This window comes from Gossypium raimondii, chromosome 11, assembly GCF_025698545.1.
Source record: "Gossypium raimondii isolate GPD5lz chromosome 11, ASM2569854v1, whole genome shotgun sequence".
Lineage (NCBI taxonomy): Eukaryota > Viridiplantae > Streptophyta > Magnoliopsida > Malvales > Malvaceae > Gossypium > Gossypium raimondii.
The window spans coordinates 15,075,486-15,088,162 of record NC_068575.1 but is presented as its reverse complement, the minus strand read 5'-3'; the positions used below and the strand labels follow the sequence as shown (position 1 = coordinate 15,088,162).

Sequence of the window (12,677 nt, the reverse complement as noted above, 5' to 3'; positions counted from 1 at the left end):
CTCCTTTGTTATATAATCGTTTGTAATCTTTGAACAAAGATATGTCGCTGCCGTTGATAAACAATTTCTTGGTATGAAAACCTAGAAAAAATAAGAATATTGGGTCAATCCTCTACACTGCAACTATCGACAGACAAATAAAAAAAAAAACCTAAACTGCTACTATCCGGAGACTTTAAGACCCTAATCTAATTTTAAACAGCCGAAAATCTTTGTTTTGATAACGAAAATTCTAAATACAATTATTATGACCAGGGATGTAAATAACAGTCGGGTAGCGGAATAGCAGCTGCTATATAGCGGTAGTGGCGTCGTCTGAAACCGCTACTGCTAAAAATAGTGGTGTGAAGCGGAGTCACACCAATAGTGGTGGATCGCGGCCATAATTTAACAGGTAACGGCCAATTACAGCAATAACGGGCTGCTATTCCCGTTATTTTTCCATTATAGTGAAATTTAAAAAAATCCAATTCCTCTAAAAAAATCAACAGAAATACAATGAGACAAAAGGGAATATATTCCTCACCTGCAAAATCAAATTGTTTTAAATCAAAAAAAAAAGTAAAAGAAGTCCAAATACAACAGAAAAAGTAATCAAAAGCAATAGAAAAATATGAAATTCTCATATTTCACTGTCTAAACTCCAAACCAAACAAAAAAATCTCTAAAACAAAATCTCACTTGCACATTCGAAGATTCATAATTTTCAAGTAAGTACCTAAATTTTTTTTGTCTTGATTCTTGCTTCTTTTAGTTGTAAAATGCAAATATTGTTGTAACTTGTAACATGGAGTGTACCCGAGAAGCAGTTGATAGATTAGTGGATAGATAACAAACAAGTCTTGAATCTGCAAATATGTTCTTTAGGTTAGGGATGACTGATGAGAAATAGCTAGGGAGAAGGGGAGAGGTTTTGGAAGGATGCTTTGAATGGGTTTTGAAAAAATTTTGAGGGTTCCTAATGTTTTTGATGTTTTTGCATTTATTATTGACAGTTGAGAGTTAATGGCCTAATGCTTGATTTCTTTCTACCATCCATTTGTTTTTTATATTATAAGATTTTATTGTTTTTTTTTGGGGGGGGGGCTTGTGGATTTCTATTTGATTTTTGTTGGATTTGGTGTCTATTTTAATTTTTGTTTGGTCTCTAGAAATTTCGATGCTGAGTGCTGCCCATTCTCTATATCCAATCCAACAATCAACTTCTAAAAGCCCCTCAAACCATCCTACAACTAAAAATATCAATTTAAAATTAAGTTATATATTTTTATTAGAGTTAAAATGTGATTTTGTATTGGTTTGTATCTTGATAGTTCTCAAAAGGATTAAATTGAAATTTTGATATTTTTTAGGAAGAAATTATAATTTTACCATATATTAACTTAAGATTTTATAAATCCTAGGAGACTAAAGTAGTAATTTTTCATTTTTTTTGGAGGTTAGGGCACTAGTTAGCTTTCTCTTTTCACCTTCTATCGTTCTAGTTGCTCAAATTTGATTCCCACCATGTGAGTTGTCTTCATATTTATTTTGGCTTAAATCTTACTATGTGTGAGTTCTCTTTTTTGAGTTTTGAAAATTTAAAGGGTCAATGCCCTTTTGCACCTTTAAACTCTCACTTGAATTCGAACTTCAAATATATATATTTTTTGAGAATATAAATTTGAATTTCATTTATTATATAAATTGTAAAAACAAAATGGATACATATAGGTAAATTAGTTGAGTTTGAAATTAAAAATTTTCTTAAAAATTTCAAATAATCATAAATACAATATTAGCATAGTATTTTTAAAATCCAAATTCAATCTCATTCTCAACGCCTGAAATTTATGTTGTCAATCAGCTGTGAATTGTGGCTCCTATATGTTATTCGAGGATACTTTTTTTGGCACCTAAAATAGAAAATAATTATTGAACCAGAGATGATGCGTAGTTGCAATTTTTTTCTATATTATTTGAAATAATCATTATTTTAATCACATTTTTATTGGGTGATCGGGTAATAATGGGTTATGGTGTGTTGTTGTTTTAAAAAAATAAATAAATTATAGATTATGCAATAAATTTAATTTTTCCATGTTAATGATGTTTAATTTTTTTGTATTATATTGTTGATAATATAAGTAATGAATTGTTTATATTTCTAAATATAATTTTATGTTTCTTATATATAAATAAAAATAAAGCATGCCACCACATAAAGAATTCCCGACTAAAGGATTGGAGGGTGCACCAAGTAATGATATAGGTTGGCACTTTGGAACTCCAGTGCCAAATACGAAAGGAAAAGTCTTATGTAAACTTTGTGGTAAAGTTGTGAAAGGAGGAATAACACGATTTAAAGAGCACATTGCTCATAAAACCGGTAATGTTGCACCATGCCCTAATGTTACTAGTATGTGATACTTTATTATTATTTTTAAATGTTATTGTAAATTTATAAATAAAGATTATATATAATTGATAATAATATAAAGCGTGAATTATTTTTATTTTATTAACAGGTGTCATTAGAGAAAGTATGATGAATATACTAAAAGAAAGCAACACAAACAAAATAGACAAAAAGAGGAGAACAGATGAATTCTTATCTTAATTAAGAGGAGACGAGAATGAACACGAGGAATTCATTGATAAGGTTTCTACTATAAGGCAAGCAACTCGAGAAAGTATCCAATCACAACACGAGTGGCATAGAAAGGAAGAATTCAGACGAAGTACTGGCGGTTGGAATAACATTTATGAATAAGGGCAATCTTCTTATGGATCAGCTAGAGAATACCATGGAGAAAGAATAAGTAAATCCATCCCAACTGAGTCTGAGTTTACCTTAAGGGGAGTTATACCTGAATTGGCTAGAAGCAAAAGTTAAAAGCAACCAAAGATCAGTGACTCTTTTTTAAATATTTTTACGAAGGAAGATAGGTGAAACGGTATCTAACTTTTTAATATATGAACGACTTCCTTTTTAATTAGCAAGCTCTCCATGGTTGTATAACTTAATTCAAGTGTCAACAGAAGTTGGACAAGGTGTAAAGCTCCCAACACCTTATGAGGTTTTAGATGTGTATTTGGAGTCAGAGAATCAACGAGTTCGTGATTGGGTAAATGGACTAAAGACTCATTGGAAAGAATTGTGTGCAACTCTAATGTGTGATGGTTGGACCAACAATTTGAATCAAATGCACATCATTAATTTCCTTGTTTATTGCAGTAAAAGAACCATTTTTTGGAAATTGGTAGATGTCTCAAGTGTTCATAGTAGATATGCTGAATTCTACTACAATTTGTTAGATTCAGTTGTAGAAGAAATTGGAGAAAATTACATTGTCCAAATAGTGACTGATAATGAGGCAGCAATGAAAGCTGCTGGAAAAAAAATTAATGTTGAAAAGAAAACATCTATATTGGACCTCATGTGCAGCTCACTGTTTAGATTTATGCCTTGAAGATATTGGGAAAAAGCCTAGTGTAGCAAAAGTGTTAGATGAGGCAAAAAAAGTGACTTTCTTTATATACAATCACATTTGGACTTTTGATTTGATGAAGAAGTATACACAAGGGAAGCAAATACTTCAACCTGCTTTTACTCGATTTGCAACTCATTTCAATTAACTTGAAGAGATAACAAGACAAAAGCAAGGTCTGAGAGAAATGTTTAATTCAAAGGTCAGTATTTTATAATTAGTTAATATAATTACTTAAATATAGCAACCTTTAATGAGTTTATTAGTTCCAAATAATTTAAATTATATTATTTTAATATTTTTCTTATGAATATATAGGAATTTAAAGAATCAAAATGGGGACAGCAAAATTCAGGGCCTGCTTATGAAGCCAAAAAAATTGTTTTGAGAAAAGATTTTTGGAAAAAAATGCCAATGACCTCATAAAAGTTTACGAGCTCCTAGTAAAAGTATTGAGACTTGTGGATGGCGATGAATAACCAACAATGGGTTTTATTTATGAGGCTGTTGATAGAGCTAAACGAGCAATTCAACAAGATTTTAGATATTTCACCGAGTACGAAAAGATTATTAACAATAGATGGAATTTTATGCATTCTGACTTGCATTCAGCTGGTAAGATAAAATGTTTCATATAATTAAGAACTATTTTTATAATTTATTATTTTAAGCTTTAGATTATTATTTGATTATTATTTGATGATATTCTTATAAATTATGCTTAGGTTATTTTCTCAATCCTCAATTTGAATTTGGGGTGGAGCATTTTGAGAATGTACTAATAGAAACATTAGAAGGTACACGATCAGTAATTAAAAGATTAGAGCCTTCTCTTGATACTCAAGTCAAAATGGTTAATCAAGTTAGATTCAAGTACTATTATTTGTAACTTAGTTACATAATTTGAAATAGAATTATTTTTTTTATTTTTACTCTATCTTTTATTTATTTAGTTGTTACTATTTAGAGATAAACATGAGACATTCGGTACCCCACAAGTACAAAGAGCTTGGAAGCAAATGAATCCGGGTAAACAGTTAATTAAATTATTTAATTTAATTTATATTATTTAATTATATTGTACATTTTGAAGTTATTTTGAAATTTAAATAATATTATACAACTGAGTAGTGGATAATATACAGCACATGTGTTCCCAGATTAAAAAAATTAGCAATTAAAGTGCTTAGTCAAACAACTTCTGCATCAAATTGCGAACGAAATTAGAGCACATTTAGTTATATTCACACCAAGCCAAGAAATAGGTTAAAGTATAAAAAACTTGAGAAACTAGTGTTTACCTATTATAATATGAGGCTTCAGATAAGACGTCAAAAAAGAATGAGCATTGATGATATAAACACTAGTTTTAATCCTATTAGCCTTGATCATATCTTTGAAGATGTTGATCCATTATCAGAATGGCTTCATGAGAAAGAGAATCCATTGTTAGATGGCGAAAATGTCGATGTGTTGCCTGTGGATACCTCTGATGATGAAATGAATGTTGATCAATCTCAACAACAAAATTTGTCTCATTCAAGTTCTAATTCAACGCCAAGTCGGAGTGGCGATGGACCCGATGGTGGTAGTTTAAGTTCAATTGATGAGGATGATAGGCATAGTTGTGATAGAGGTGAAATTAGGTCTTCTAGTCGGTATGGAGGATAATATGGGGTTGGTACCACTAGTGAACTTTTTCGTGATAGATCAGAGTTTGATGGAAATATGTTTCCTGAACCTAAGAGAGATAAAAGTGAACATAGAGCTTCATCAAAAGGAAAAGGCAAGAACCATACTTCTATAGGCTCTTCATCTAGAGGAGATCGAGTTCTAGTAACCTTGGGTATAGTGATTCATCTACTAGCACTCAAAGTTTTTATCCACAACCAGATGGTTATTATCCACCATTTCCTAATTATGGTGTGCTATACCAGCCTCAAATGCATCCTCCACCACCAATGTATCACCCACCTCCACCTATCATGTATCCTCCTCCTCATATATATCCTCCATATCAATTATATGAAAACCAAGGTGAAAATGTTACTTTTTTTGGATAAATTTGTTGACAAAGGCCGAGAGAATCAAGTCAAGAACGCTCTCAAAGTGAAGGTGAAAGATTTGATCTTCCTCGTCATTCCACTAATTGGTGAAAACTAAATCGTACCACTACCATTATTTATAAGGTGTGTTTTTTTTTAAAGAAAACTTTTGTTAATGTTCTTAATTTTTATGATATTAAAACATTTAAAATATATCTTTAGATAAATGAATGGAGTATATTTTATGAAAAGATAATTAAGAATCGAAACATGTCAAACTATATATGAAAGTAGAATGAGAGTGAGAATAAGTGGTAGGAAATAGGAATAATTAATGAGAATCTATACATTTATCTATTCCTTTTCCTTTTGCAAGATAGAATGTTTATATTTTGCCATCTTCAAAGCTATCAAGAAATATTGAAGACATCTCTCGTATTAATTTTCAATTATTTTATTTATAAAACTTTCAAACTTATTAAATATGATAAATGTTTAATATTTCCTATTTTGTTTTACTTTGTTATTAGTTAATATAACATTCTTAAAAATTAAGTAAATAAATATAAGAATAATTAATGATTATAAAAGTTGTGTTCTCATATCATATTAATAAAAGTTCATAAGCGTTAGAAAACACTCTAAAAATTATTAAAAGTGACTTTTTATAATTATAATTATAATTGTTATGTTTTACAATAAGTTGTGCGAATTTTAAAAAAATTCACGACCACGATACCTACAGTGACCGCAATAGCATCCGTTATGTCCACAACCACGATGAATGCAACGTGACCGAAAACGCGGTCGCAACCGCAATTTAAATCTCTGATTATGACCTTTAATATATTGATATTTTATAAATATAGTTTTTGCATATCTTTTACTTACCTACTTGATAAAGGTGTTAGAGTCTAATATTAATAATTTATTTTATATTAAATTTGAAATGTTTACATTCACATCATAATATCATATTATTTTAATTATTTTTTATGGTATATTGTAAATTTGTGTAATGCTTTTAAAATATATATTAACTTTTAACATTAATTATAGGTATTATAACAATTTAATTTGCATTTTTTTTTAAGTTTTCAGAACTAATAAAATAGTAAGCTTTGCAGGGAAGAAGACTTTTCGATCCTACGCGATGGGTCCGACACTGGAAGCTGCATTTGCTCCATTTTCTACATCCAAAGTGATCGCTCGACCAGCGTGCGATTGAACGTTCGATAAGAGAAAAGGGCGGGTGGTGCTTTCGTAAGCACACCACCGTGCTCTACTCCATTTTACCACTTGCCATTTCTCTTTTCTTCTCCTTACAGTCTCTTGTCCCGAACCACCTAGAAAAAGAAAAGGCCTTTTCCAATTCGTAGCTTTCTAACTGCATCTATCTGAAATGGAAGGGTTTCGGATTCGACGCAAGTTTCGCCTGCGTTGCTTTAACATCGAGGTAGGCCTGTCGGGTTTCTTCGTCCTTCACTTTAGTTTCAATGGTTTCCATGTTCTGTTAATCAAAGCTGAAAAATAGAGCAAAATTTTCCTTTTTCATTATTTGGAATTGGGAAGTGTGTTGGTCCAAAAAACAAAAAAAAAGTATGAGACCTTTGTTTAAATATATAAGCTTTGCAGGTGAAATTAAAGCTGTGGCTTCTTTTCTTGAAAACGTGCTTGTGGATTGTGGAAACAGGGTCGAGACCCGAGAGCTAGATTTGGAAGGGAGCGTAAGTTTAATAGGCGTATGATGCGGTCACTGAAAGCTTTTCAAGTTGCAGCTTCAGAGATTGAGGAGCTGTATCGGAGGACTAGGGCAGTGATCCAGCTGATGTCTGAAGCCAATAAACTTGCTGATGGGTGGATTTATGAGTTTCTTATTATGATTGAAAACGACCCTTTGATGATGAACGCTTTTGAAATGATCAATGCTCAGAATCTGGATGTGACTTCTGAGGAACACATTGATCAGAATCAGGATGACCTATATGATTTATTATCTTTGATGGGTTGGTAGTTGGTTCTATCAACAACACCGTCTTCAAAATTTAAAATCACCTTTTCTTAAAAGTATAATATGTACTACCTTTGTAAAACACTGTTAGGCTAAGGAGGGCATTGGTAGAGTCAATAATATGCTAATGTTTATGGTATAAAGCTTCTGTTAGTGTCCTGGTTATGTGTATGGTAGTTGTCATGCCATGGTGTATTCCTATTTCATCATTGCCTTAGTGTTTCCCGCTAGTTTTCCATCTCCTACATGTTTATTGTTACTGCTGGTGCACTTTGATATTTCAGCAATGGAGTCTAATGTATGGATGATTTTATCTATTTCTAAGACTCGTGTATGGAACATTTTATATTTTCTCATACATTTGCCTCCTTTCTCTGTAAAATCTTATGTTATGGCAGTATATTTACATTTGATTATGGATTAAGTGTGTCTGATGTATAAGGGTAAAACTAATAACTTAGTTGCGGTAAAGATAAAAAAATAAAAGTAAGTGTTGTGTTGAACCAACTTAAATTAAATTATTAATTATTTGGACGTGTGAAAATGTAAAATTTTCATTTGGTAACTTTTATGAGGGACAAAAATTAACAATCATTTTATTACCCATGAGCTGGGAACAACCATCTGCACCAAATACAAAACTTTTGGGAGGCAATAATATCATCACTTCTACTAAGGTATTCTGATTCCAGGTTTGATGAACTTTTTGTTAATAGCTGTGTGGACTTTTGATATTTTGGTAGTTCTACAATAAATGCCTTTTTTCTATTGGATCAAACAAAAACAACTTCATCAATGTCATGCGGTTAAAACGCTGTTACTCCCTCTAATGAGATTGAGTTCTCTACTTTAAAAGGTGAGAAACTCAATTCCTCTATTCCTTTTTTAATTTAAAATTTATATTCTAATTATTATCATTATTGGTACTTTCTATCAAAATTTCTCTCCTATCAATCATCAAATTTCAAGTTAACAAATTTTAATAGAAAATACTTACCATACTAAATAGCAGTGTTCAAACGATCGCCAAACTAAATTTAGTCACGGATCGGTTAATTTGATTTTAACCCAACTATAAACACCCCTAGATTAAAGTTTTCAAACAATAAAAGATAATACTTGATTTGTAAGTTTTTCAAGTACAAAACTAAATTTGAAAATAGAAAGAGTAACGCAACATATTTTAATTAACCTTGAAAAGTATTTCAAACCAAACATCTTGTCCCCACTCGCAAGTTTTCCTCCCTTAGTTGGACTGTGGTGCAGGATTAAGACTCCCAACCCCTATAAAATGGGGAAGCAATTTGCTTAGCAGCAGGTAAAAAGATTCCTCTTCAACACCTCCCTCTTTCTTCTTTATGTTCTTTATTTTCCAACAAATTTCTGATGCTCCATTCTATCAATTTCTTTCTTACTTGGGACTGTGAAGCCACCAAGTGAGAAGGAAATTGATTTAGTCGAGTATCAAGGCACAACATCATCACTATCTGCTGCGATTTCTCTTTATGAGTTTTCGCTTCAGCCTCTCTTTAAATTCTTTGTTTATTTATTTATTTATATGTATCACTAACTTCGAACCCACAGTTTTGTCAATATATCCATATATTTGTGTTTTGCAGATTTTATATGTGAATATGGCAAAGATGACACTCCACTTTGTTATTGTTATTATCGGATTATTGTTTAACCATACCTGTACGTTCACAGGAAGTGAGAAGGTATCCCCGGTGCCAAAGGACAAATCAATGATTTCTAACTTTGATCTATTTAGCAGACAAATTCAGCTCCACTTCCTTAGTATATTATTAATTATTTCTAACTTGCGGCTTAAATTCTTCGCCTCCTTCTCAACTTACACAAAACCTTTTTTGTTCCCTAGAAAAAATTACAAACAAAATATGCAGATGTTTATCCTATAGACTTGGTGCTGGTGCTTTTCAAAGGACCCATGGCTTAATCTAATTAATTCATGTTGTGATTCTTAGAACTGAACATCAAATTCAAAAAATGAAAGGAAAGATGGATTCTAAGTTATTTTTTGTTTAGTGATTTTACCTATATCTCATTTTATGTCAGGGGAAAAAGAGGAAAATGAAAACGATTTATTCTTTTTCTCCTATGAAGTTCTTTGTTTTTTTTTTTTTTTGGAGGGGGGAGGAGTAGTGGTCATAAGGTAAATGAACATCAATGTTTATCTTCCTTGTAATCTCATGAGTTTGAGCTTTGGGGGCTACGTCCATGTGGATGATATGTAAAATGGCAGGACAACGTCTTGAGAGGACGGACGTATTTGGTGGATGTGGGGCAGCGAACGTGCGACTGTGGATTTAAAAGTTAGAAAGGTGGGAGCATCGCGAGACCTGGCTAGTATCGGTCGATTTTAGCCATCAACCAAGCAATGACCGCGCGACTCTCACACTTTGAGTCGCCGAGTTTCTCACCGCTCATATAGATCTCGTTGAAAAAGAAATATCTCAGCATTATCTCTATTTAATTTTGATTTTTTCTATTTTTAATATACCTCAAACATATTATAGATAATCTCTACAACTTAAACTCACGAGTAAGTTAAAAATAAACACCCATAATTAATATGCTGGGTTTATGTCATAATTATTTAAAATATCATGTTTTAAATAAATCTCGACATATTAAGATTCTCATTATATAATGTTGATGAGGATATCAACTAGAGACAAATTATACAAATTTTTATTTAAAAGAATTCCCGTAAGGGTGAAATCTTATTGAAGCGTCAATAATTCAGCTAATATGTTTCTTATGTATTGAATCGATGAATGTACTATTTGATAACAATATCATTTTTATGTAATGCTTAAACTCCTTGCAAATTTTCATGTTACAATGAATTTTTGCAACAATTTTAGTATATAGTCCTTTTCTTCAATATATATACATATGAGAGTTAATGTCTAATATCTATTACAAATTTTAAAATTTAGCGGGTTACCCATTTTATAGGCCTAATGATGCTCCCAGTCCAATACAATTTGCGTATTTAAAATTTAATCCTATTATTTTAATTATTTAGAATTTAATTCCTTTACTCGTTTGGTTTAATAATTGAAATTTAATTGACAACATTGTCAAAAGATTTTTGTTGAATTAGATTTCATAGTTTTTTCTTTTTTAAATTGCTCACTTTACTAATATCAAAAATGTGGAAAGCTAAATAAGCAAATAAAATGTTAAATTTGAGATTTTAAAATTTTCCATTCTGAATATAAGATTGTAAATTTCTTTTTAACCCACTCTATATATTTTTTACTTACATAACTTTTACGGGCTTTAAATTGGCCACGTGATATTCTTTTGAAACAAAATGGATGAGGGAGAGCAAATTTATACATGATTTAAATATGGTACTTGATTTGAACTATTTATTTTGTTTAAACCAATGAAAATGAATACTTCTTGGCGAAGGAGAAGACTTTTTTGCAAAATGATTAGAGCAGCCCCATTATAAAGCAAAATACAATTTATCTTTTTTGGATACATTAGAAGCTCAATCAATGAGGTAGATTAGTGGCATCGTCGGGTTTTAATACTCCAGTTCATCTTGAATTGAACAAAAAGGAAAGGCCACCTTTGCCTTAATCTAATCCCAAAACAGAGACACGATTGGTTTCTATTTCAACTTCAAATGGTTGGGTTTTTCTTTGGTCGTATTTTGCAGCATCGCTCTCAAATCCTATTGGTCAGTTTCTCCTCTTCATTTTTACTTTTACTGGCTTCTTCTTCTACCATAACAATGATGAGCAAATTTATAATTAAAAACAAAATTGCTGGTGGAGTTGAACTTATGGATATTGAAACTTGCTTGTGGAAACAGGGACAACGACTAAGAGCTATGAGATTCAGATTGGGAAGGGAGGGAAGGCGTAATAGGCGTGCGATGGAATTATTGGTATGTTGGGAAGGTGCAGCCGCAGAGATGGAGGACCAAATTAGGAGGATTAGGGGAGAGATGGAGCGACAGCTTGTAGCCGATATCTTTACCGATCTGTGGGTTTACGATTGTCTCATTCAGCTTGAAAACGACCCTTTGATGAGGGACGCTTTGCAAAGAATCCACGCTCAGAATCTCCATCCAAGGAACCTTATTTATATAAACCAACTTCAACCTTTTCCGGAACGACGACGCCGCCGCCGCCGCCGCCGCCGATCGTCGCCATGAATAGTTCAATGGTGGGGGCGTAGGTTTCTTCTTTTTTTCAGAATTTTTAAGAATAGAATATTAAAATAATCACTTTTATTTTACTCTAATTTTATTCTAATAAATTGTATTATTATTTTGTTACTAAAGAATCATCTACTATTAAGATCTATTAATCTCTCAAATGGCAGTCCAACAAGGTAGTTTAAATGGATTTTAAATATCAACATAAATATTCAGTTGTAATGAGAAAAGTTAATTTTTTTAATGAAAATAAAATACAAAATTTTGTCTTAATCAATTTAAAAAGAAATAATAGTTTGGGTTTATTTTGTCTATTTTAACTGTCACGTTGAACTATCGTTTAGAAGATAACAGATCTAAACAGTAGAATGACTATTTCGTAGACGACAATATAAGTGACTCAAACGTAACATTTCAAACCTAAGATATTAAAATATAACTTAAAATAAACAAAATTGACTATTTTGATATTTTATCTTATTTTCAAATATAAATAAATGGCTTTAGGCTTTTTTAATTATAATTTCTCGTATACACGTTCAGTTAATTATATAATTAAAAATGATGTTAATAGTGCACATTTTATTGAAAAGATCACATATAAGCAATTGTTAATGAAATCAACTGTCAAATTCCACGTCCATTTCATTACACATTCAATATTTATATTTAAATATTTTATTAAATTCATACCTTTTAAATTAAATTATTAATTCAGTTATAAAATTATATATTATTAATATTTTTATAATTTGTATAATTTATATTAACTAAAATAATATAATTATAAATTCAAATATCAAATACTTATTTAATATAAATTCATACCTACATTTACTATTAAACGAAATTTTAAAATTATTTTCTCATAAATTATGTTGTTTTATGCCATGCAACAAAATCTAATTTTTATTTAATACGCACTTTATTAAAAGTCCACTTCATTTAAT

General features: G+C 30.9%; 2 protein-coding genes across 3 annotated transcripts; both read left to right on the top strand.

Annotated features, from left to right (window-relative positions):
• The first annotated feature begins 6,646 nt into the window (after nucleotides 1–6,646).
• Nucleotides 6,647–7,882, top strand: LOC105804515 (uncharacterized). 2 transcript variants are annotated; one of them, XR_008191372.1, is made up of 2 exons: nucleotides 6,647–6,971; nucleotides 7,151–7,882. XR_008191372.1 is itself a non-coding variant. In XM_012637167.2 (2 exons), exons 1-2 carry the CDS (start codon nucleotides 6,918–6,920, stop codon nucleotides 7,527–7,529), a joined length of 375 nt encoding a protein of 124 aa, XP_012492621.1. In that variant the 5' UTR covers nucleotides 6,647–6,917; the 3' UTR covers nucleotides 7,530–7,882. The 2 variants fall into 2 exon arrangements, 1 of the variants encoding a protein (XP_012492621.1); XM_012637167.2 differs by having other exon boundaries at nucleotides 7,209–7,882.
• A 2,883-nt stretch (nucleotides 7,883–10,765) lies between these two features.
• Nucleotides 10,766–11,875, top strand: LOC105804514 (uncharacterized). Its single transcript, XM_012637166.2, has 2 exons — nucleotides 10,766–11,244; nucleotides 11,380–11,875. Exons 1-2 carry the CDS (start codon nucleotides 11,191–11,193, stop codon nucleotides 11,722–11,724), a joined length of 399 nt encoding a protein of 132 aa, XP_012492620.1. The 5' UTR covers nucleotides 10,766–11,190; the 3' UTR covers nucleotides 11,725–11,875.
• Nucleotides 11,876–12,677: the final 802 nt, after the last annotated feature.

Excerpts from the sequence above, each read along its gene's own strand:
- LOC105804514 (XM_012637166.2), top strand. The coding sequence starts at position 11,191 with ATGGTTGGGTTTTTCTTTGGTCGTATTTTGCAGCATCGCTCTCAAATC. Across the intron at positions 11,245-11,379 it reads ATCGCTCTCAAATCCTATTG|GGACAACGACTAAGAGCTAT; the intron begins GTCAGTTTCTCC and ends TTGTGGAAACAG.
- LOC105804515 (XM_012637167.2), top strand. The coding sequence starts at position 6,918 with ATGGAAGGGTTTCGGATTCGACGCAAGTTTCGCCTGCGTTGCTTTAAC. Across the intron at positions 6,972-7,208 it reads TGCGTTGCTTTAACATCGAG|GGTCGAGACCCGAGAGCTAG; the intron begins GTAGGCCTGTCG and ends TTGTGGAAACAG.